We start from the raw sequence: 25,239 nt of genomic DNA, 5'->3' as shown, positions 1-25,239 counted from the left end.
ACATGCGTTTCATTCGCAAATCTTTCATTAAAATTCACTGGCATGAACTCTGTGACAAATTCATCTCTTCAGAAATTTGCTCAATGATTTTGATGACCTTCATTGATTGCCTGGCAAACCTTTTCAATATTTCATCATTTCTGCTACCTAAAATGTAGTCCTTAAAGACATGCCAATGCCTACAAATAGTTTCAGCTGCAGTTTTAACTTTTGTTTTTTGTGCATGAAATTTTTGTGCATGAAAAATTTTGTGCATAACTTTTGTGCATGAAATTTTGTTTTCAAAAGAAAACAAAATTTCATGCACACTCTTTGTTCCTTGCGGTCAGCCATCACAAAATTGCCAAACTTATTTGTAAGCACTAACAAAAAAGCAGCCAGAACAATGAACCAGTTCACACAGGATGACACCACTTGCCAGACTGGCATAGAAAACTGCACACTCACAATGCCTAGTGGCATCATCCGTAACTAGAAAATGCACACATGCCATGCCAAGTTCAGATTTTTTTTTTTTTTTCACGTACCCCTTCGTATATATGCTGCATATATAAACATAGTAATACAACAAGAAAGCATAGTGTACATCTTAAATAGAAACAATCACATGAATATTATTTACAATACAGAACACACTGCATATCAAAGATATAATGGAAAAACTGGAACTTAAAAGTTTCATTACTGTATTGCAAACTAATTGTAATTAGAAAAAGATATGATGAGAGGACTTGTGCTTCTTGTGGGCTCTCTCATTGAATTGGTATATTTTAAACCTTCTTTCTCTGGTTGATTCTTATTTCAAACATTTGCACATTATTGTTCCCAAAAAAATGATATCATCAAATCACTGCTGTCTAGAGAAAAAATTGTTTAAATTGTCTGTTCATGACAAATGTCCATTCAACCAAACCACTTCTCTTAATAGCTACAAGCTAAATATCATTGAAAAAATGATATTTAGATTGTAGCCAACAACCATTTCTCTGCCATGGTTACAAGTAGAGATGACTTTTATAGGATTCAATCCTATATATTAAGGATGTTTCTATGTGAGGGTTTTCTGTCTTTAAGAAATTTCAACTTTTTTACCATATATGAACATACCAACCAAACTAGCTTGCTTTTACCATCTCCTAATACAATTCTTTTATTGTTACTGTCTAGCATCTATGCAATTCCATGTGAATGCAGTCTATCCTGTTTTGCAAGAACAAGCACTGATCAGTTGTAAAATGTATTTCAGAGTAACAATCATCTATTCAATTGATTAAATGTCACAAATCCATGTCCTTCCACCAAAAGTTTTTCAAAGGGTATATATACATTAAACCCAGACCACCACGGTGTCAAAAACGCATTGCAGGAGGTACACACTATCATATTCCAAGCTCAGTAAACAGTGCCTTAAATTCAAATTCGGTACACTGTCAGGTAATGCTTCTACTCACCAACCATACTCCATTCAAAGAACCTGCTCCATACTCTTTTAATCATACCCACCATAAGTTTTCAGGGATGACCCCATGTTCTACCCAACTCCCGCATTCTATAAAATTTTTCTTCCATATAAATCTAGTAACCACCTTTGACCAACTAATATGTCTCAGTCATATTCCCCTCTTCTCCTCCCATTCAAAAGTTCTTTGCAAATTGCATTCCTTTAATCTGTCTTCCTACCCCCACACTCCAAAACCCAGTTATCAACTTCGTGAATCTTCTCTGAACCCATTCCAATATAACCTTATCTCCATTTCATGAAAATTATGGATTCTACAACTATGTCATAAATAATTATTTTAATTTCCCAACATTTCGACCTTCATGTTAAGGTAATCATCTGGAGTATACACATATATACAGAGACAAGATAAATTACATTTCACATAGTATGCTGAAGAAACAATGATTTGGTCAATGGTTATTTTACTGGCCTGACCTCTAGTGAAAATAAAATAAAATTATAATAAATAAATGAAATAAAATAAATTAACTACATCAAAACTATATTCTATTTAAGACAACATCAGAGAAACATTCTTTCACAGAGATAGTTTTGTTACAGTAAAAACAATGTCCTAATTTAACATGACAATTGTTATATTAGATTTAAGATCTTGGATTACCTATGGTCCAATTTATAATTAATTCTTAGAAAGAAAGGTTAAGTAGGTAGAATAATGGGCCTTCCATATTCTTGGGATTTTTAGAACATTGTTATTGTTAAGATTAGGGTGGTTGATAAGAATCTCATAGGTCTCCTTAAATTTACGTTCACACCATGTATTTGTGTGGTGTAAACAATAGGTGCTTTTCCAGTCAACTTTATGTAAAGTGTTTAGGGCATGATCAGAAAGACCAGCTTGGCCATAGCTATTATATTTAATGTTGTTTATGTTCCTTTTATCTGATAGGAATTGTGCATCCTATTTCCCCTATACAGAGCAAATTACAGATGCTATGAATATGGTATACTTCAGGTTGGGCCAGCAGAGGGAGTGGATCCTTGGATGAATTGAGTAAGTTCTTTAATTTTGCAGGAGATTTAAAGATGGCTTTAAGGTGGTATTTCTGTAGTCTTCTGTTTATTTTGTTTGATATCTCTTTAATGTATGGAATGGTTACAGTTTTATTGTGTTACAGTGTCAGTTTCTGGTAAACAATGAAGGAAAGACTGCCAGAAGGAAGACGTGTGACAAGTGTATCTAGAAACGGAAGTGTGTTCTGCTTTTCAATCTCAATTGTGAATTGTGTTTGTTTAGGTGGTTGAGGAAAGTGTCTAATGTTTGGCAGCTATGGGGCCAGATAGAGAAAACATCAATGTATCTAAGCCAGACTTTGGGTTTTAAAGGAGAGCAAACTAGAGCACGTTGCTCAAAATATGGTAAAAGTTAGCAAATGGGGTGTGTGAGGAGAGAATAATGGTAAGCCCATGGCTGTGCATTCTTTTTGTAAATGAAATAAAATAAATTAACTACATCAAAACTATATTCTATATAGTTTTGATGTAGAAAAAGTGTTTCGCCACACAAAACAGCCAGAATGTAGTGAATGCACAAAGAGCGCTGTGATATTTGGACGGAATTTGTCCTGTAATAGAAGGATTGTGTCACTGATTGGGACATTTGTGAAGAGGGCAGAACATCAAAACTGACTAATAAATCACCTTTTCCCCAGTGAATTGTCTTTGATTTGTTTACAGAGTGTTGTGTATTTTTAATATAGGAGAGTGGGGAATGGCCTACCAACTCCTTGAGTGTTGAAGCTAGTTTCTTGGCTAGGTGATAATGGAGGCTGTCTATACCTTTGACTATTTGACTATTGGCCAGAGTGATGTGTTTAGTTAACGAATATTTGGTAGACTGTAAATTCTTGGGGAACGAGCATAGTGTGCAAGTAATTTTTTAACTGTATCTTCAAGCCATGTAGTGATTGATTTAAGTAGCTTCTTTGTTTTCTTTTTTTATTTGATTGGTAGGGTCATAGTTAACAAGTTGATAGGTGCTGTTGTCAGAGGCTATTAGATTCATTTTTTCCAAATAAGTAGTTCGATTTAGAATAACTGTGGACCTGCCTTTATCAGCTTGAATAATTACGATGTCCGGATTTCATTTTAGTGATCTCACTGCTGTCAATTCAGATTTTGTTAGGTTTCTGGTTAAGATTATTCATATTTGGTCTTTGTATATTTAATAAACACAAAACTTATTCTTATATAAGACCATCTGCTTAATACAACTATGTACAAGAACACATACTAGTTTTGCTAGCCTACTGTCTAACTTTGTCAAGACTAAAAAGGTGAACAAAAAAAAAAAAAATAAATGCAAAAAACGAACTAATAAAGAACTGTTTACAACAGTTAGTACACCAAATTTAACAGCTCACATGACAATATGTGCATGTAGTGAGATGCTTCAATTATTATTGTGAACATGCATTACATAGTTTTTAGCGTAGTTCCACTAAACTTAATGAATTAATCAGATTTTTCCATATATCTTTTAATACTGCTTCTTGGTTTCGGTTGAGGTTGTTTCCTGTTCATAAGACTACTGCTGCTTCTTTGAATATTCTGGAGCTGTAATCATCCTCTATATATGGCATTGAGCTGTTTTCCCAATCTATCGCATGGTTAGAAGTTGAGAAGTGATGTGCCAAGCCTGAGGTATATTTGCACTGTTGTGATTAACATCCCCAACGTGTTCCTTCTGTCTAATTTACAGGCTTCTTGAAGTTTAGCCAATGTAGGAAAGTCCACAAGTGCATGGTATTCTATAAACACCTGCATATTTGAAAAATGGAACACTATCATTAAGTGATCTTAAAAATTGTCTAATGGTTGCAGTAGGTTTGAACACAACTCTGATGTTGTAAGGCTTTAAAATTCTAGCTATTTTGGTGGAGACTAAACTAACATAGTGGATGACAATGAATGAAATGTACTGAGTAGCTATTCTATGTTGTTGGAGGTTATTTTTATAAAGCAATTTCTTGATTATGTTTGAAGGATAACCATTTTGAGAAAGCGTTTTCGATATTTGAGAAAGTTCTGTACAAACATCTTCTTCATCTGTGACTATGTTTTGGGCTCTATTCTGTAACATATGGATGATGCTGTATTTTTGTGTATGATGATGATTGGAAGTAAAATGCAGATACCATCCAGTATCTGTTGGCTTTTTATATATAGTAAGTTTAAAATTATCATTCTCTTGTCTTTTGACCAGAATGTCTAAAAAAAAGGTAGTTGTTGATTGTTTTCCAATTCCAAAGTAAATTTGATTTTGTTATGATGCGAGTTGATTTTATTTAAAAACACATGTAAGTTTTCTATTTTTTCTTTCCAAATGATAAAACCATCATCAACGTATCTCCACCAGATTGATGGTTTTGGAACAATGTTGGCTAGAATTTCATTCTCTAGTTTTTCCATGAACAAATCCACACATGGTGGTGACGGTGACAGGGGGATTGCCCATGGCCAGACACTCGAATTGTTGATAAACGATGTTGTTGACTAAAGAAATTGGACTTCAGGCAGTGATTGAAGAGTTGTGTGATATCTCTAGGAAAGAGATCCTTTATAATGTTAATGACCTCCTCAACTGGAGCGTTCGTGAATAAGAAGACTACATCCAAACTGGCCATTATGTCTGTTTTTGAAAACCTAATGTTTTCTTGAGTTTCTCAACAAAGTGTTGAGAGTTCTTCAAATAAGACTCTGTTTGTCTGATTTTTCCTTTAAGTAGGTTGGCAAGGTGTTTTGCTAATAGATATGTGGGGGAGAATCTGCCATCAATGATCGGACGCAGTGGAACTTCTTCTTTATGTACTTTGGGAGTACCATAGAGTCGAGGTGTTATTGGATGTGAAGATTTAAGTTTTCTTTTTAACACTTCAGGCCAACTATTCATATTCCGAATTAGAAAGTTTGTCTCGTTATGGTTAATCATAGTTGGATCTTTGTTAAGTATTTTGTATGTGGAACGGTCTGATAGTAAATTATTGATCTTACTAATATAATCTCTGGAGTTTAAAGTGACTGTGGAGTTCCCTTTGTCCACCTTAGTAATTATTACATCTTTGTTCCTTTGCAAGTTGCGAATAGTCTTTCTATCGTAGGGATTTGTATTTAGTTTGGGTGGTTTTGCTGTGGCAAGGATGATAGTGCTTTGGAATCTAATATCTAATAACATTAGCTATTGCCTCCGGGAGAGGATAAAGACTTTTTTCAATATCACAAACGAAGTCCATTTTTGGTATGTGTCGGGGAGCAATTGAAAAGTTAAAACCTTTCTTTAGAATTTTGGATTCTTGTTTAGAAAGGCAGTAATCTAATATGTTAAAAATCACTCTATCATCTGGGAGACAGTTATTACAATTGTATTTCTTCTTATAAAGTACTTCAAATTTTTTTATTTGAGTAACTTTGCTAGAATGAAAAGTTTTTTTGTAACTATTTTGTATCATGTGGTCTATAATGTTCCAGGTTAAGTAGTCTAAACTGTTTGAAATATCAAAATTGTTTCGCCATTTAAGGTCAATAACATTCAATTCATACCTGATGTGTTGGATCCTTTCCCGAAGTAGCGCAAATGAAGTTTTTTGGTAGATCCTTTTTGCTTGTTTAGACTGAATATGACCTCTTACTATTAAGAACTTGGGGATGATGAAAAATTGTCTACATCTCTTGAGGAAGGTAAGGTGGTTCAATAACTTCGCCTTTTTGCATTTGTCTTTTTCTAGGCACCGTACTTTAAGTTTCATGTGTCCATTAAGATTACTCATATTTGTTCTTTGTATATTTAATAAACACAAAACTTATTCTTATATAAGATCACCTGTTTAATACAACTACGTACAAGAACGCCTACTAGTTTAGCTAGTCTACTGTCTAGTTTTGTCAAGACTAAAAACGTGAACAAAAAAAAATAATATATGCAAAAAAAACTACTACCTTTTTTAGACATTCTGGTCAAAAGACAAGAGAATAATAATTTTAAACTTACTATATATAAAAAGCCAACAGATACTGGATGGAATCTGCATTTTACTTCCAATCATCATCATCATACACAAAAATACAGCATCATCCATATGTTACGGAATAGAGCCCAAAACATAGTCACAGATGAAGAAGATGTTCGTACAGAACTTTCTCAAATATCGAAAATGCTTTCTCAAAATGGTTATCCTTCAAACATAATCAAGAAATTGCTTTACAAAAATAACCTCCAACAACAAAGAATAGCTACTCAGTACGTTTCATCCATTGTCATCCACTATGTTAGTTCAGTCTCCACCAAAATAGCTAGAATTTTAAAGCCTTACAACATCAGAGTTGTGTTCAAACCTACTGCAACCATTAGACAATTTTTAAGATCACTTAATGATAGTGTTCCATTTTTCAAATATGCAGGTGTTTATAGAATACACTTGTGGACTTTCCTACATTGGCCAAACTTCAAGAAGCCTGTAAATTAGACAGAAGGAACACGTTGGGGATGTTAATCACAACAGTGCGAATATACCTCAGGCTTGGCACATCACTTCTCAACTTCTAACCATGCGATAGATTGGGAAAACAGTTCAATGCCATATATATAGAGGATGATTACAGATCCAGAATATTCAAAGAAGCAGCAGTAGTCCTTTGAACAGGAAACAGCCTCAACCGAAACCAAGGAGCAGTATTAAAAGATATATGGAAAAATCTGATTAATTCATTAAGTTTAGTGGAACTACGCTGAAAACTATGTAACGCGTGTTCACAATTATAACTGAAGCATCTTGCTACATGCACACATTGTCACGTGAGCTGTTAAATTTGGTGTACTAACTGTTGTAAACGGTTCTTTATTAGTTCGTTTTTTGCATTTATTATTTTTTCTGTTCACCTTTTTAGTCTTGACAAAGCTAGACAGTAGGCTTTCTTGTACATGGTCATATTAAACAGATGGTCTTATATAAGAATAAGTTTTGTGTTTATTAGGTTGCTGGTTATTGTTTTTGTATAATTTAAATTTAAAATGTTAGAGCTTTTCAAACGTATTTTATTTGCTATGGTTGGGATAGATCTTAAACTTCTTTCTATATGGTAAATGGGCTGGCCGAGTGGGCAGCGTATCCGCTCTCTAGCCAAAAGGCTGCGGGTTCGATGATTCCTGCCGTGGGCATGGATGTTTGTGATTGTCAGTGAAGATAGTAATGTTGGTCGCCAGTAGATGGAATTGGTGGAGTTGCAGACATCTGGTGGATTAAGTGGTGGAGACAGAGCTGTAGAGCAGGTGTCCTCCCTCGATGAGTCGTTGGATTCCCTGGAGGTGTTAAATAATAATAATAATAATAATAATAATAATAATAATAAATAAAATCAAGATTGTTAATCGTTCTGGGTGCCCAGGCAAAGTTTAAATCTTTACTGAGCACCAAGAGTTCATCATTGTTCAGGGCGATTAGATTGGTTGACTACGTGACTGTTCGCCGAAGGCAGTTGGTGGCTTCTGTTGACCCTTGCTCCTGGTTGGATGTTGTTCCCTGGCTTGTGGCTGGCTGTTTTCTTTCACTGCAGAGAAATTCAGATATGTCCACTGATTTTCAGAATATTGTCGATCTTTAAGTTGAAGAAATTTCTTAGACTTAAAGATCGACAATATTCAGAAGTTGACGAAATTTCTTCGACTTAAAGATCGACACTAACATGCTATAATAAATTTAGTTTAATCCTTTATTCAAATGTGAGCAAACAAAGTTTGCACCTGAAAATATCTTCAGGACTGAATATGGTGTTGTACTACATTACTGGGGTAAGGTAGTACAACACCTGGCAACTTCTAGCAAAGGTGGACTAAGATACCATCACTCCTATCCCAGTATCTCTCATAATGCAAAACACATCTACTTGCGGATATGTATAATGTTATGCATTAAGGGATTGGCCACTACCCATTCTAGTTTCAACCTTTATTGAGGCCTCTTCAGTGACATCTACCTTACCCCAGTAAGGTAGTACAACACCATATTCAGTCCTGAAGATATTTTCAGGCGCAAACTTTGTTTGCTCACACTTGGATAAAGGATTAAACTAAATTTATTATAGTCTAACCAAGTGAAAAATAAACTTTCAACATCTTTCTCTAAATCCAGAGTAATTTAATAAAAAAGGTGGCACACCCTTTTGGCAACTCCTATAGGTAAGGATGACCTCGCTATTGCTTCTGCCTGGTATCTCCACCTCTGGGCCTGGCTCCCACTGAAGAGATGTCAATAAAGGTCGAAACTAGTCTGGGTAGTGGCCAATCCCTTAATGCATAACATTATACATATCCAAGGAGATGTGTTTTGCATTATGGGAGATACTGGGATAGGAGTGATGGTAGCTTGGTCCACTTTGCTACAAGTTGCCCAGTGTTGTACTACCTTACCCCAGTAAGGTAGTACAACATCTTATTCAGTTCAACGCCATATTCAGTCCTGAAGATATTTTCAGGTGCAAACTTTGTTTGCTCACACTTGGATAAAGGATTAAACTAAATTTATTATATTCTAACCAAGTGAAAAATAAACTTTCAACTAACAATAGCTAATCCTACCAGATGATTTATTTAAATCATCTGGTAGAATATCTACATCACCTTAATCAACTATTGCCTCCCCAGTTTTGTATCACCAGCAACTAAATGAATAACCGCCTCCCCCTTAAATCTTTCCTTATATTATTCATGTAAAAATTAAAGAATGGTGGCCTTAGTACAGAACCCTGAGCATTTTCATAGCCCTGTCATTTACTAGATTCCACTCCACCATATGCTGCTCTTTGGTGTTCATTCTCCCTCCCACCCCTATGCATGCCACCAGTTTTATTTCCATTCCTATTTGCTCCAACTTTTGTAATAGTTTTCTTTACAATAATCTGTCAAATGCCTTTGCAAATTCCAGTAGTATCATGGTGTAGTCATTTCCCTTATCTAATTCCATTGTCACTCTATTATAAAATGTCAGTAAATTACTAAGGTAGGACCTAACTTTTACAAAGCTATACAGCCCATCAGGGAGCACAGTATTCCTATCCACCCACTGCTGGATTTTACCTTTAACAAATTTTTCTGAACACCTGAAATATTACATGGTCTGCAATTTACTACTGCTATCTTGGATCCATCTTAATGTTATGGATATCCATTACTGAGAATATGCTATCAACCCAATTCACTGTATCTCACTACACTCTGTAGTGAAACTAGAAACTTGGAAGTTATAGTGGACAGAGATGATTGCGCTGCAAGACTCTTGTAAACAATATATCACGGCTGACATTAAACTTTGAAGTAAGAGATAAAATTACATGATATGCCCAGCAGATGTCCCAACACATTCTCCAAGATGACAGAATATCTTCGCATGTGCTACAAAACTTGTCTTGAAAAACAAGGTGCCCACTTCGAGTACTTAATCTACCATCATTAATACTTTATTCAACCAAGATTCCATTAACAGTTGTGGATGTACATATCATCATATGTAACATATATTTCTTTATTAATAAACTGTTCACTTCATAACATATATCACTGTTTTTTGTTATGCCACCTTTATTTCTACATTTATTGCTATTTCTTATTAAAATACAAGGATACAAATAAAATCAACTATAGAAGTGATTTGGTGAAATACGCTAAACATTATAAAAGTAAGACCAAGGACAAATAATCATTTTACAAAGAGATGAGTAACATAAATGTAATGATCAGAAAATTTTAAGATTCAAAAATTGAGCATGAATATATATTTAATTTGAACAGCCAGAAATGAAACATTGTCAGTGCTCATCATCATAACTGTGACATAAATAAAATATCAAAAGCAGAAAATCACAATCAAAGACCAAAAGTAAAAAGACTAGTCCAAAGTCAGAAGAATACAGGAAGTTTGCAGCTTGTGTCTCTCATCATTATTATTTTATGTGTAAATTTATATATTTATTGTTATAATAATAACAATAAATATATAAATATTTTATACATATATAAAAGCAAAACCTCAAAAATTACCATATCTGAGTTGGTGTGTGATTATGAGAAAACTAAATTTAAAAAAAAAGTTTACCTAGCAAAATGAATTTGCAGAGCATGAAGTACTTGCTGTAGTGCTTGCTGTTTAGCTGCATTTGTTTCTAGAGACATAAGAATTTTTGAAAGAGATGGTCTTGCTGATTTTTTTACAGACGAACAGTTAGATAATCCAGAAGATAACATTTCTTCCCCATCTTCAGAAATAAATTCTTTAGTTCCTGAAAGAAAGCAAAAAACAATTTTTTTAAACATATTATTAGAAAGAATGACAATTTGGTCTCGAGCTAGGCAGGAAATATAACAAAATCATATAAGAAATATAGTGAAACACAATTCCTCCACTGGATATTTAATAAATAAAACATCCTGTGAGAATTTGTTTGGTATAAATCATTGGTTTCATACTAATGACACTGCACTATAATTTATAAACAATTTACGAGGGTGGTCTGAAAAGTTCTCGACCTTGACCATAGATGGCAACACTATCAGCAAGATTTTTCTTTCTTAAGTTGGTACATCTGTCATAAGCATCCATGTGAAAAGTGTCTATATCCCTTGAAATGGATAAAATTGAGTATTGTGTGGTTATAAAATTCTTCTTAAAGGTTTTAATGGCAAAAGAAATTCATTCAAAGTTGATAAAAGTTTATGGGCACTCCTCTCCTTCATTTTTGACAATTAAGAAATGGGCTGCAAAGTTTAAATGTGGCCATACCAGCCTTGAAGATGATCCATGTGAAGGATGTCCAAAAAGTGTAAAAAAAACACCAGAAATCATTGATCAAATGCACGATATGGTACTGGATGACTGGTGAGTCAAAATGCATGAAATTGCTGAGACTATAGGCATTTCAAAAGAATGTGTAGGATATATTTTGCATGAAGAATTGCAAATGAAAAGCTTTGTGCAAGATGGGTGCTGCGATTGCTCACAGCAGATGAAAAACACACGCAGGAAAATCTCTGAACAGTGATTGGAGCGTTTTAACAAGAATAAAACTGATTTTGTGCATCAATTTATTACTATGTATGAGACTTGGATTCACCATTACACACCAGAATGCAAACAGCAGTCAAAACAGTGGACAGAAATCGGTTGTTCAGCACCAAAGAAGACAAAGTCATTCTATTAGCAGGAAAGGCCATGACATCGGCGTTTTGGGATGCTAAAGGCATTTTGTTTATTAATTATCTTGAAATGGGTAAATCAATAACTGGGGAATATTATTCCAATCTTTTAACCAGACGAGATGAAAAAATTCGTGAGAAAAGACCCAGTTTGCAGAAGAAAAAAATCATCTTTCATCAGGACAAAGCACCTATTCACAAAGATGTTTTGGCAGTGAGAAAATTGAGGGATCTGCACAATGAATTGTTGGAACATCCACCTAATTCTTCAGATTTATCTCTCTCTGACTTCTCAACACTAAAACTCTTCCTCACTGGTCAGCATTTTCTTTGAATCAAGAGGCGATTGCAGCTGTAGAGGGGTATTTTGCAGATCTTACTGAGAACCACTACAGGGAGGGGATAATGATGCTGGAGTATCGCTGGAATAAATGTATTAGTCTTAAGGGAGATTATGTCGAAAAATAAAAATAATTTTGAAATTATTTGTTTTTTCATTGTTAAGCTGAGAACCTTTCAGACCACCCTCGTACTTTTTATATCTTCCAAATGTAGGTTTCAGAACCAATAACAAATTGATGTTATTGGTTCTGATTGGTTATCAGATTTTTCATCCTGGGCATTTGTTGTGTGTCTGGACATTTGGTTTTCCACAGGACAAAATAAATAAGGAATAAGCTAAAATAAAGCTGCTTATCATTACAAAAAATAAGGTGGTTTTCATTCAACAGTTATTAGCGCATCAATTGAATTATTTCTTTTCACAATTTAAAAACAAAATCAAGATGAATAAGCATGTTTAATTACAACTGCCTCGATAGTGAAATTGGAAGAATCACAGGACAATGTGCCTGAGTTTGATCGTTGAACTCGGGTCTTTTTATGATGGGAGAAATCTTTGTATGGAATTTTTCATTTGAATGTAGGTTAGCCGATCTCATATGGAGGTAGCAGGGGTTTTTTCTACCAGAAACTTAGGTTTTCATCCTGCATACAGACAAATCAGCCATAAGAATACACAATATTTACAGAGAAAAAAATACTATGGGTTGTGGTGGTAGTAGTAGGTTGAGTTAAATTCCATATAAATAAAATCTAGTCTTTACATCTTTCGAGTTGTATATGTGAAGACTAGATTTTATTTATTAATTTTATTTTATTTTTTGATGCTGTAGCATAATGGTAAAGAAGAGGAACAGGTTACCAAAGGTAGTTGTGAGTGTTTTTTAGTAAATTAGTTTATGGAGAAGTATGAAGATTGTGGTGATAATACTGAACTTAGGAGGTAGCCAGAAGCAGTATGCTTGCAAATGCTTATGTCATCATACTACTTCTGGCTACTTCCTAAGTTAGGATATTAATAGTGCACATGGAAATGATACATTGTTGGAGGAAGCAATACTAGACTGCATTATCCAGTCAGGAACAAATGAGCAATTAAATGGATAAGTAGCATCATTAAGCAAGATTTGGAAAAACATAGCAGAGGGTATATAAAAAGAAAGTGATTAGCAGGCTCAGTCACAGTACAAAGCACAGATACAACGAGCAACCAGCATAGTAAGGAAGGAAAAATCAAATTATGAGAGGAAGTCTTAAAGAATTATTCTACTATGTAGTGAGTGAAATAATGAAAGGATAACTAACTTTAATGAATGCTGATAGCAAGCAGACGAGAGAAGGAACAGTTGAGTTAGTGACTGACCACCAGGGGAGAATATTCCGGGTGTGCTAGGTACTCATCTGTGAAATATCAGAATTATGAATATTATAATTTTCATAATTTCATTTATTCCTGTTAAAGACTTTCCTAATTGTTTCCTGGCTTCACATGATTCCTAAAATTAAACACAATACTAATGCTTCATGAAAAGAGTTCTTTTCGATGTGTAAACATTGCATCAGACGAGAGAAGGAACAGTTGAGTTAGTGACTGACCACCAGGGGCGAATATTCCGGGTGTGCTAGGTACTCATCTGCGAAATATCAGAATTATGAATATTATAATTTTCATAATTTCATTTATTCCTGTTAAAGACTTTCCTAATTGTTTCCTGGCTTCTCATGATTTCTAAAATTAAACACAATACTAATGCTTCATGAAGAGAGTTCTTTTCGATGTGTAAACATTGCATCAGAAACATTAGTTTTAATAGCCTGGGTGTGCTTTCAAAATGAATAGACCTTTAAGACCTTTGAAAAGATGTAAAGAGGATGAAGTGGGTCAAATTCTTAGTGTTCTAGTAGTTTTAAACCAGTGAGAAGGTGAGGCTGGGTGAGCTCTGAGACAACAGCACCTAGAGGCTGTGATTGGTTATTGTGTCAACCAATCCAACTGAACACTGTCATTTGTCATGAGTTGCTGTTATTGTTTTCAGAGTTTCATCTGTTTTGCAAGCATGAAATATGAACTGGCATGGTAGGTGAGCTTTTATATATTATTATTATTACACCCTCCATGGAGTAAACAGATTCATCATGGGAGGTTCATTTAACTGACAACATATTTATCATATAGAATCTTAACACTCCTTGCATTAATAACACATTCCAGTAATGCATTCCATTCACTGACAATTCCCCATGTAAAAAATTTCTTCACCACACTTTTACATAACTTCCAGGAATGACCTCTGGTTCTTCCCCTGTCACTCTTTTTATAATCCCCTCTGGATTAATCTGATAAAATGCTCTCTAACTATATCACCTCTCTTCCTCTTATCCACCAAACTCTGCAATCCACATTTATTAAACCTATCTTCATAGCCAGCATTCCAAAGTCCTGACATTGTCTTAGTCACAAGCCTCTGAACCCTCTCCAATGTATCCACACATTGCTTTTGTCAGATATTGCTTTGTGAGTTCCATGCATTATCAACATCTTTTCCACTCAGCTCATCTCCCCAACATACTGATGCTAAGTGACTACAGAGCTTCCTATAATCACCTGCTTTATACTTCCACATGTATCCAATTTTGGCAATGACCATTTCTTGTTTCATCACTTCCCAAACAAGTACCTCATGATCATTTTCACCGATCAGTGAACACTTCATTAGCAACTACAACTTGTGAAGTTTTCACCACATCCAAAACATTGAAGCCTCTAGTTGCTTCAATCACGTGCTGCTTAAGATACTTATCTCTCAGAAATTATACAAACTCATTCTCCTTATTCCCACACACTATCTCTTCCTTCCAGTCCATATTCCTGTAATTAAAGTCTCCCATCAGGAACATCAGGTGATTTTTACATGCCCAACTAATATGCCTCAATATAGTTGTTGAAAGTTATTCCACTTGGTTATACTATAAATTAAAGACACCAAGAAATTATATAATTGGTTTAATCTTTTATTCACGTGCAAGCAAACAAAGTTTGCATCTGAAATATAATCAGGACTGGGGCAACTTGTATACAGAAGCTAATGACTTCACCTTAGATTAAATGAAGTATATAATTTCTAGGTATCTTTAATTTATAGTATCACCAAGTGGAAAACATCTAACAACTGTCTCTAATCCAGAGTATTTTAATAATAAGGTATGACATCTTTTGGCTACTTATATATGAAAATATGACTTTAACATTACTTCAATCTTAGTATCACCTCTGGGTTTGGCTCTGATGGAATGTGGAAAGGAACAGGGTTTCCTCAAAAGGAAAAAGTTGAAAGATCTGTATAAAGAGAAAAGCTGGTTTGTAACAAACCAACACAATGGTATAGAATGCAGCAACATCATTAGAAACGTTAACATAGATATAGAACTGAAAAGGCAGAAACAAGTAGAAGAAAGAAATTTTAAGATTAGAATACAACAGCATTTAGCAGATAGCCCTTCAGCTGCATTCTTCAATAGACAATTTACAAAATTTTGCAAAGAAAGGACTATAACTCAAATCTGTGTTGATGGAGAAGACATGTCCACCACTAAAGACATCCTTGACTCCTTTCAAAAACACTACAAAAATCTGTTTGAAGACAATAGTACTGTTGGAAATTATAACTCTTGGAACATTAATGGCTTTTCTGTTCATATCCAAGATGGGCTTGACAGCCCCATTACAGCATCTGAAGTTACCACAGCCTATAAAGAATGCCAGACAAGAAAATCCCCTGGGTCTGATGGTCTAGGGATAGAACTTTATTATGAGACTTGGGATTTTATTCTTCCCATTCTAGTTACACTATTTAATTCCTTTCTCTCATCAGGACACATGCCAAGTGAATTTGTAGCAAGCCATACTGTCCTCATTCCTAAACCTAACATAGATCACATCTTAATCAGCAGCTGGAGACCTATTTCTTTATCTAATACTGACTACAAGATATTTTTCTGTATTATCAATAACAGGCTCAAAGCAGGTAAGAAATATATAAATAAAAGCATACAGGTGTATGGAGTACCAGGTTGAGCAATAGAATTTAATCTATTTCTGCTACGTGATCTAATCTGCTTAGTTAACACAGAAAAGCAGTCGATGGCAGTGCTATCAGTAGACCTCACTCAAGCATTGAATACTGTCCAACATCCCTTTCTATTCCACATCCTCCAGCAAACTGGTGTAGGTAAAAAAACTACTATCTATTATCAAAGGAGCCTATGCCAATTCAACCACTCGCCTCCTAGTTAATGGGTTCCTGTCAGACCCATTAAAAATTCAAAAAGCTGTCAAGCAAGGTTGCCATCTCAGTCCACTGATCTTTGCATTGATTCTTGAACCTTTATTACAACGAGTCAACAATACACATACTGTGCAAGGAATAACAGTTCCCTCAACTAAAAAGCAAAATAAGGTATTAGAATATGCCGATGATGTCGAGGCCTTAAAGGCATTCCTTTTGGACTAACCCTAAAGAGAGAGAATCCCTCATTATACTTGAAATTCCCTTCTCCATTTACCCAATATTACCAGTCCAAGAACTTGGAAATGTTAGAAGACTGGAAAATAGGGCAGCTCTCCTTTTCTTCTAAAGCCATAGTATTCAAAACCATAATCTTTCCTGCTCAGTTGTACATAATAAATATTACAGACATCACAGAAGCTGAAGAAAAGCAATTATATAGTAAAACGCTGCAATTTTTTTGGTCTAGCTGATACCAATTAGTTAAAAAGGAATTTCTTCAACTATCAACAAAGCATGGAGGATTTGGACTTCAAGTCTTAAAATTCTGCTATTTAAGCAATACAGCTTCAAAAATCCACACAATGTTGCATTGCACACTAATGACGCATGTGCAGACCTTCTCTGGTACTATTTGGGTTGGGTTTTCATCTTCCCCTGTTTTGAGTTAATGATTATAAAGGTTCAAAAGCTGAGATTGTTCTTGCATACTACAACACTCTGTGCTTAACTCTAAGACTGCTAAAATACTCCAGAATTGACATTCTTTCCATTAAAAAAAAGTAAAATTTTTAAATGAAATTCCACAGTTGGGGACTGACAACAATATTTTGTTTCATAACTTGATGAAGTTCCAAGGGTACCCTAACAGGAATTATCTTGCTTGGAGAATTGCATGTGGTCGCGTTCCACTCAATGCCATCAAATGGAGGTACTTTAACATTGGAGATCCAATCTGTTACCAATTGGAAACAGTAGAACATGCATTCTACAGCTGCCCTCTTGCTCTGTGTATTTGGAACAGATTATGTAATGTGTTGGGCATGCCACTATTTACAACAGAACAGGTTTTTTTTTTTTTTTTTTTTTTTTTTTTACAATACCCACCACCTGTTAGCAATGGAAGAGAATTTTGATTTTTATAATTAATGAATTAAAATACCATTTATGGAAAGTTAGAAAAAAACATGGATTTGAAAACCAGCAATATGACATCCAATTGCTTTATAATATTGTATTGTGGAAATTTTATTGTTCAGTGAAATGTTTTTTTTGTATTCAGGAAGAAGCATTCTAGGCGATCTCAAATTTATCACTAGATGGTGTAGGCAGTGACAGCTCATGGCTTGAAATCGTAGGGGTGCTGCAACTTTCGAAATATATATACACACTGTAAGTACAGTGCATACGTGTTTGTATAAAATATCAAATTTATGGTAAAAATTAAAAAAAAAAATTTAAACATGAAAAAATATTTGAAAAAATATTGTTTATTATCGATAAAATTATACAGTTTAGTATAATTCAAAATTACTTAAAAATTACTATGACAAGTGTCATGTCTTTAATTGTAATGTCCAAATATTTAAAGAGACGGAGTAAACACGATAAGCACTACAAAAGCTCTACTACTGACACAAACTGCATATAAACAACACTGGAACTGCGCAACTGACAGTTCCGCATTACGATAACAGCTTGCATCTCACTATGATGCATATATGCTTTCGTGCATAGCAATATGATACTGTGGAAAACACAGTGCTGCAAACGTCCTTCACCCTCCTAAGTGCTACAAGATGGATTTTTATTTTTTACAAAATAAAAGAATTGTATAGGATTGCTGATGATAAAATTACACATTACAAGCAAATACAAATAAATTAATGAATATATTTATATATTAAGAAAAACTGAGGGTGATGTAGTTCCACAGTGCCTATGCTCGAACCACCCCTGGGTGTAGGCCACCCACATTATGCAATATTCACCAGGGGGAGATAAAATTCTGTCTATTCTTGCTATGAGAGGGTTTTTAAATAGTTCCATCCTCTTCAATCAATGTAGTCTTATAGTCAATGGCAGGGATTACTGGAGAGCAATTCGCAGACAGAGAAGGCCAACTCAAGGTGGTTAACCCAGATGAGGCTAACCAGCTGGGTATCAGTCATCTTTGTGCTTTAGTTTCAATTGGTTTTTTGGTTGTTCATCTACATGAGATTAGTAAAAAAGGAAAACTGATAGCCTTTCTATATGACGATATAAAAGAGCTGAGGCCTTTCCTCTCTTTCTCATGCTATCTATCTGTCTTTTTTTTCTCTTTAAAAAAAAAAGGTTTGTATACGAAGTGTTTGTATATGATTAGAAGAAAGTGGAGGAACAAAGCAGCCAATTCAATGAAAGAGAATACCAAGCTTTTTTGGAGGCTGCAGAAGCTATGACATGCTTATGCTAAGATAGATCAGATTGAAATTTAACTCAAGAAGAGAACACTGATACCAGATGGCAGGCAGAATAAGCTGTCAAAAGTAAGAGACATTGTGGCACTGTTTTTCTTCCTGGAGATAAGACAGAGTTGTGTTTTGGTGACATTAAATTTCACCAGGTTATCCTCACCCCATTTGAGAAAGGTGTGGAGATTAGCATTAACAGCACTAGTTAGAGAAAATCTTGAAGTTTTAATTGCCTGAAAACTACAAGGTTCTGAAAATGAAAACAAGGAGGGGAGTTTACTGTCATATAAAATCTATGAATAGGATTGCTCATCAGAGAGATCACTGATGTATAGAAGGAAAAAGTGTAGGTGAAAACACAGCATCCTAGGGCACACCAGCTTTGACTGAAAAGTCTGATGAAAAAACGATCCATCATGACTTGAATGAATGACCTCTGAGGAAGCTGGCAATCCAGTCACAAAAGGAAGGAGGAATAACATAAGATAATAGCTTGGTAAGAAGTCCACAATATCAGACTCAATCATATGCTCTTTAAATATCAAGCATGACCACTTCAGTTTCTCCAAATTTTTCCACGGCCTGCATCCAGAGATTGAGGTGAGGTTGGCTAGAATATCTGCTGTGAAAATGAATGACAGAATTCATATTCCTGATCACTGAGTAGTTGATGAGTTTCCAAGAAGTGAAGCAGTTGGCTGTTGATAACTGTTTCCATTATTTTTGAGAGCACTGAGATCAGAGCAAAGGGAAATAGTTTGACGGTTGACTTTTATCTCCTTTTTTTGAAAAGGATGGATAAAAGCATGCTTCCAAGATGTTGGATAGATGCCAGGTGAGTTTGAGAGTTTAAAAAGATGATACAGGATAGGTGCAAGCTCTAGAATAAAAGCTTCCACTACAACTGGAGAAATACCATCAGGGCCTGAAGATTTATTGGTATCAAAGGCTACTGAGTATTTTTCTGATATTCTTCTGGAGAAATTTCAGAGAAGGAATACTGTGGACAATTTGTGAAATAGTGGGAGAAGATTTGCCTTGATCATCTATATGAGAGTTGGAAGAAAAAACAATGCCTAGATTTCTAACTTATCTGTAGTCACCAACATACCATTGGGATGTGAGAAAGGTGGAAATGTGGAAGGACAGAGATTGTACCTCACATGCTACACATTCAACACTACTCAAATTGCACTAATCTCCTTAGGTTGCTGGCATCGATCACTGCTTACAGCAAATTCCCATTAATATAATACTCTTCATACAATCTCAAGTCCTCAGTGCAACATGCATAACCTTTTGACAGCACTAAATTGACATCCATTATCTTTTGCCAGCAGAAACAACTGCATAAAGCAGCGTGCAGAAATTCTGTATCAGATAGAATTAGCTGTTTCACTTATCACTCATTCTATCTATCTTTGCATCATCAGCATATAATGAAAAATTCCCTTTTATTCCATCCCCAGCATCACGTTAAATAGTGTCGAACTAAATACAGAACTCTGGGGAGGGAAATATTCCACTGGTCACCTTCTTCTAAATTATAAATTCAATTCATAAACATAGGTTCTATATATTTATATATGCAATAACAAAAAATATATAGGAAATTAAAAAATATATTTATTTCCAAAGCTTACCCACTGAAGAAGCTCCAAGAGGATCTTTAGCAACAGGAAACAAAACAGGCTCAGGAACCCTAGGTAAATGAATTTCAGCTGTTGTCCATGCAATACTGTGAGAAGAACCACAGGCAACCCGTGTAATCTTAACACCTTCAAGACCATGCACAAGAGCTGGTTTACGGTTTACTGTTGTAGTACCATTTCCCTGCTGACCATGGTCATTGTCTCCCCATGCATATACCTTTGCATAAGTAATAAATAACTGAAATAACTAATACAATACAGCAATACAAATACCTAGAGAAAGAAGTCTTCAAAATATAACATTAAAGAAATAAACCTTGGCTCTATTTTGTATATGAGAATATGCAAATACTTAATTACTAATTAATCAAGATTAATAATTCAATATTTAATTAATAATACCTCAGGGAGCTTCCTTTAGTGAGTACAGGCATGGCAAATCCAAGGTACCTGATGCTGGACCATGCCTTACTTCATGTAATATACATCTGTTATATTATCTGTAGACTGGTCCCACCTCTTGCTTCCTTGCTTCTTTCTTCTCTTCTTGCTCCTTCCCCTTCAATGCTATTAGAGTATTCAAGGGCTAGGGTTGAATCTTTCCTATTTTGCTGTGTTATTTCGTCTTATGCACTATTGTGAGGAACCAACCCATCTGGCCAGTGTAGTACCCCCCACCCCCCACATGAGGACAATGTAAATGATGAATCAAGTAGGAAAATTACATACTGGCTCACCCATTGCCCAGCATAAAAAGGGACATATCCTGGACTTAGGCAGAGGGTCTAGGTCGAAAAATATACTCGTCTTCAGTATCTACAATGAGACCACTTATAATGAACAATGACAGAAGGATATTAGTAGGAACATATAACTGCAGGTCTCTATGGGATGATGATAGATTGGAAGAACTGATGAAGGAATTCGACTATAAAAAATGGGACATTGTAGGTTTATCAGAGATAAGAAGGAAAGAAGAAATTCTCATGCAATTAAAAGATGGACATCTACGTTACCACTGTGAATATGAAAGAAACTCAACTGCTGGTAGGATTCCTAATAAATAAAACTCAAGGACAATGTCCTGTTTGTTAATAAAATAACATCAAGAATAGCTGAACTAAGCCTCTTCATAAATAAAAGATTAACTGAAAATTATTACAAATATATGCCCCAATCATGGATCATCCAGATGAAGAGATAGAAGATTTCTATGAAACATTAAAATACACATTAAATAATTCTAAAGAATTCTACATAATTATAATGGGTGACTTTAATGACAAGATCGGAAGCAGAGATGACCATCTGAACTCCGCTGATAAATTTGGATTTGGAGAGAGGACTGAAAGAGGAGAAAGACATTGAATTCACAGAAGAAAAAACCTCTTTATTATGAACAGCTTTTTCAAGAAAAAACCAACCGAAAATGGACAAACCTATAATGAAATAGACTTCATCCTCTCCAACAAAAGATATATAATAAATAATACCAAAGTGCTTAATAGATTCATTAAAGGAAGTGACCATAGACTAGTAAGAGCAAAAGTATGGATCAACAAAAAATGAGAATGGAATAAGCTCATAAGAAAAAAAGTCCAATTTAGTGAAAATTCAAAACCTCTACCATAATAAAAGCTGTTATAGAGAATCACTCACAAATGAACTAAAAAAGTTAAACACAGCTGTGAGCGTGGTCTGAAAAGTTCTCGGCCTAACAATGAAAAAAAAAATTTTTTTATTTTTCAACATAATCTCCCTTAAGACAAATATATTTATTCCAGGGATGCTCCAGTCCCATTATCCTGTACCTGTAGTGGTTCTAAGTAAGATCTGCAAAATACCTTTCTACAGCTGTAATCACCTCTTGATTCAAAGAAAAACGCTGACCAGCGAGGAAGAGTTTTAATTTTGGGAGGAGAGAGAAGTCAGAGAGAGCTAATGTGGGAAATAGGGTGGATGTTCCAACAATTCATAGTGCACATCCCCTAATTTTCCCATCGCCAAAACACCTTTGTGGGCAGGTGCATTGTCCTGATGAAAGATGTTTTTTCTTCTGCAAACCGGATCTTTTCTCACGAATTTTTTTTTGGCTTGTCTGTTAAAAGATTGGAATAATATTCCCCGGTTATAGTTTTATCCTTTTTGAGATAATTAATAAACAAAATGCCTTTAGCATCCCATAACACTAATGCCATGACCTTTCCTGCTGATGGAACCAACTTTGTCTTCTTTGGCCATGAACAACAGTCCACTGTTTTGACTGCTGTTTGGATTTTGGTGTATAGTAGTGAATTCAAGTCTCATCCATAGTAATAAATCGACACACCAAATCAGTTTTATTCTTGTTAAAATGCGCCAAGCACTGTTCAGAGATTTTCATGCGAGTGCGTTTTTGATCTGCTGTGAGCAACTGCGGCACCCATCTTGGGCAAAGTTGTTTCATTTGCAATTCTTCATTCAAAATATACCCTACACATTCTTTTGAAATTCTTTTGAAATGCCTATAGTCTCAGCAATTTCACGCACTTTGACTCGTCGGTCATCCAATACCATATCGTGCATTTGATCAATGATTTCTGGTGTTGTTACACTTTTTTTGGACATTCTTCATGTGGATCATCTTCAAGGCTGGTATGGTCATGTTTAAACTTGGCAGCCCATTTCTTAATTGTCGAAAGTGAATGAGAAGAGTGCCCATAAACTTTTATGAACTTTGAAGGAATTTCTTTTGGCATTAAACCTTCTTTTACAAAGAATTTTATAACTGCACAATACTCAATTTTATCCATTTCAAGGGATACAGCCAATACTTTGGCTTCCAACAGCTGTATAAAACAAACTACTTGATAGAATGACTTGCAATTTCACATTAATGCTTATGACAGATGTTCCAACTTGGAAAAAATCTTGCTGATAGTGTTGCCATCTATGGTCGAGGCTGAGACCTTTTCAGACCACCCTCGTACTGCCATCGATGATGCTAACGAAATCTTAACAAAATCTCTCTGGAATTGTGACTAGAAATAGGAGGTTTAAAAAGGTGCCAAAGAGAAGAAAAACTAAGACAGGAAACCTTAGATCTGATGAAAAGAGATTTGAATGAGACCAATAAAATAGAATATTTGGAAATTTGTAAAATTATATGCAAAAGGATGAAAAATGAAATTAGATCGTATAATACTAGGAAAATTAAAGAAACAATAGCAAACAATAATAATATGAAGGTCCTAAGATGAACATTATCAGTTGGAACAAAGGAAATAGCTGCTGTAAGAGGAAAAAATTGTGAACTTTGAGAAATAAAGATGCAATAATCAAAAGAATTCAGGAATTTTATACTGAACTCTATGAAGATAAGGACCGAGACATCCAAGAATCAATTATGGATAACTTGAGTGAGGAAGAATACGATGCCCCTGAGATCTTACAAGGTGAAGTGGAAAGGGCACTGCGGGAATGTAGAATGGAAAGGCCCCCAGGAGAAGATGGAATTATAGTAGACTTCTTAAAACTGGGAGGAAGCCCTGTCATCACACAGCTGACTAAACTCCTTAATAATTGCCTAAAACAGAGAAAAATTCTAAAAAACTGGAACAATTCACTTCTAATATTAATTATTAAAAAGGGCAATAAGGAAGAAATTAAAAACTACAGACCAATAAGCCCCCTACAGACCATATATGGTCTGTAGGGGCTTTATATATGGTGGGGAGGTTGACAAACCTCCCCACCATATATAAAGTCTTCACAAAAATTATAAATAATAGAACAAAATCTAAACTTGAGGGAATGCAATCCTGTGAACAAGCTGGATTTAGGAAGAATTAGAATACTTTGGACCATATTCACACATTAAGACGGCTCATTGAAAAACCAAATTGAATACAATAAACCCTTATGTCTGGCCTATATAGACTACAAAAGAGCATTTGATTTTGTTAAAACATCTACAACACTAAAAGCTCTTGAAACCCAGGGAACTGACAAACCATATATTGAAACACTAAAAACATATTTACAATAATACAACTTCTGTAAATAAATTATAAAAAAAACAGTGAAAAGTTTCTAGTACAAAAAGGTATCCAGCAAGATGATACTATATTTCCCAAACTATTTACAGCTACATTAGAAGAAGTCTTTAGAAGCCTTGATTGTGAAATAAAAGGAATAAACATAAATGGAGAAAGGCTACATCATCTGAAATTTGCAGATAATATTGTCCTAATAGCAGATAATCTTGAAGATCTGGAAGAAAGGCTAAATCAGCTAAATGAAGCTTCTAAGAGTAATTGGATTAAAAATAAATAGAGAAAAAACAAAAATAATGATGAACACATACATTAACCAAAGAACTGTCAAAGTTGAAAACCATGAAATAAAACAAGTTACCTCATATGTATATTTGGACCAATTGTTATCCTTTGAGGATTGCCAAAGAAAAGAGATTGCCCTAAACAAAAAGCTGAGAATAACACAGCATCGCATGGAGAGAAGTATGCTAAAAATAATATTAAGAGATAGGAAGACAAATACGTGGATAAGATATCAAACAGGTGTCATTTGTAATATTGTATTGTAAAATACATTAAACAAGCTAAGTGGAGATGGGCTGGCCATATTGTCAGATGCAATGACAGGAGATGGACTAGAAAAGAACAAAGCATTTGTTTTCTGTATCAGTATATTATATAATATAAGGCATGGCTAGAAACTAATTTCCAATTGCTTACACCTGTGGTGCAAGGAGAGGAGTAAGGATGTGTCTAGGAAGGGATGTTGAAGGAGTCAAAGTATA

At 34.8% G+C, this 25,239-nt stretch overlaps 1 protein-coding gene across 1 annotated transcript in view; it reads right to left on the bottom strand.

The window, feature by feature from the left end:
* Nucleotides 1–25,239, bottom strand: part of LOC150100279 (E3 ubiquitin-protein ligase HERC2-like) — a 338,356-nt gene that overhangs the window by 138,679 nt on the left and 174,438 nt on the right. The window contains exons 11-12 of the mRNA XM_090402625.1: nucleotides 20,430–20,655; nucleotides 10,609–10,792 (exon numbers count right to left, since the gene is read on the bottom strand). Of these exons, the coding sequence (XP_090258751.1) occupies nucleotides 10,609–10,792; nucleotides 20,430–20,655 (410 nt within the window). The remainder of the gene's footprint in view (nucleotides 1–10,608; nucleotides 10,793–20,429; nucleotides 20,656–25,239) is intronic.

The sequence above is a fragment of the Typopeltis vanoorti genome, chromosome 13 (assembly GCF_054136105.1).
Source record: "Typopeltis vanoorti isolate ZY-2024b chromosome 13, IOZ_Tvanoo_1.0, whole genome shotgun sequence".
In the NCBI taxonomy this organism is placed as follows: Eukaryota; Metazoa; Arthropoda; class Arachnida; order Uropygi; family Thelyphonidae; genus Typopeltis; species Typopeltis vanoorti.
This window is presented reverse-complemented; position numbering and strand designations above follow the sequence as displayed.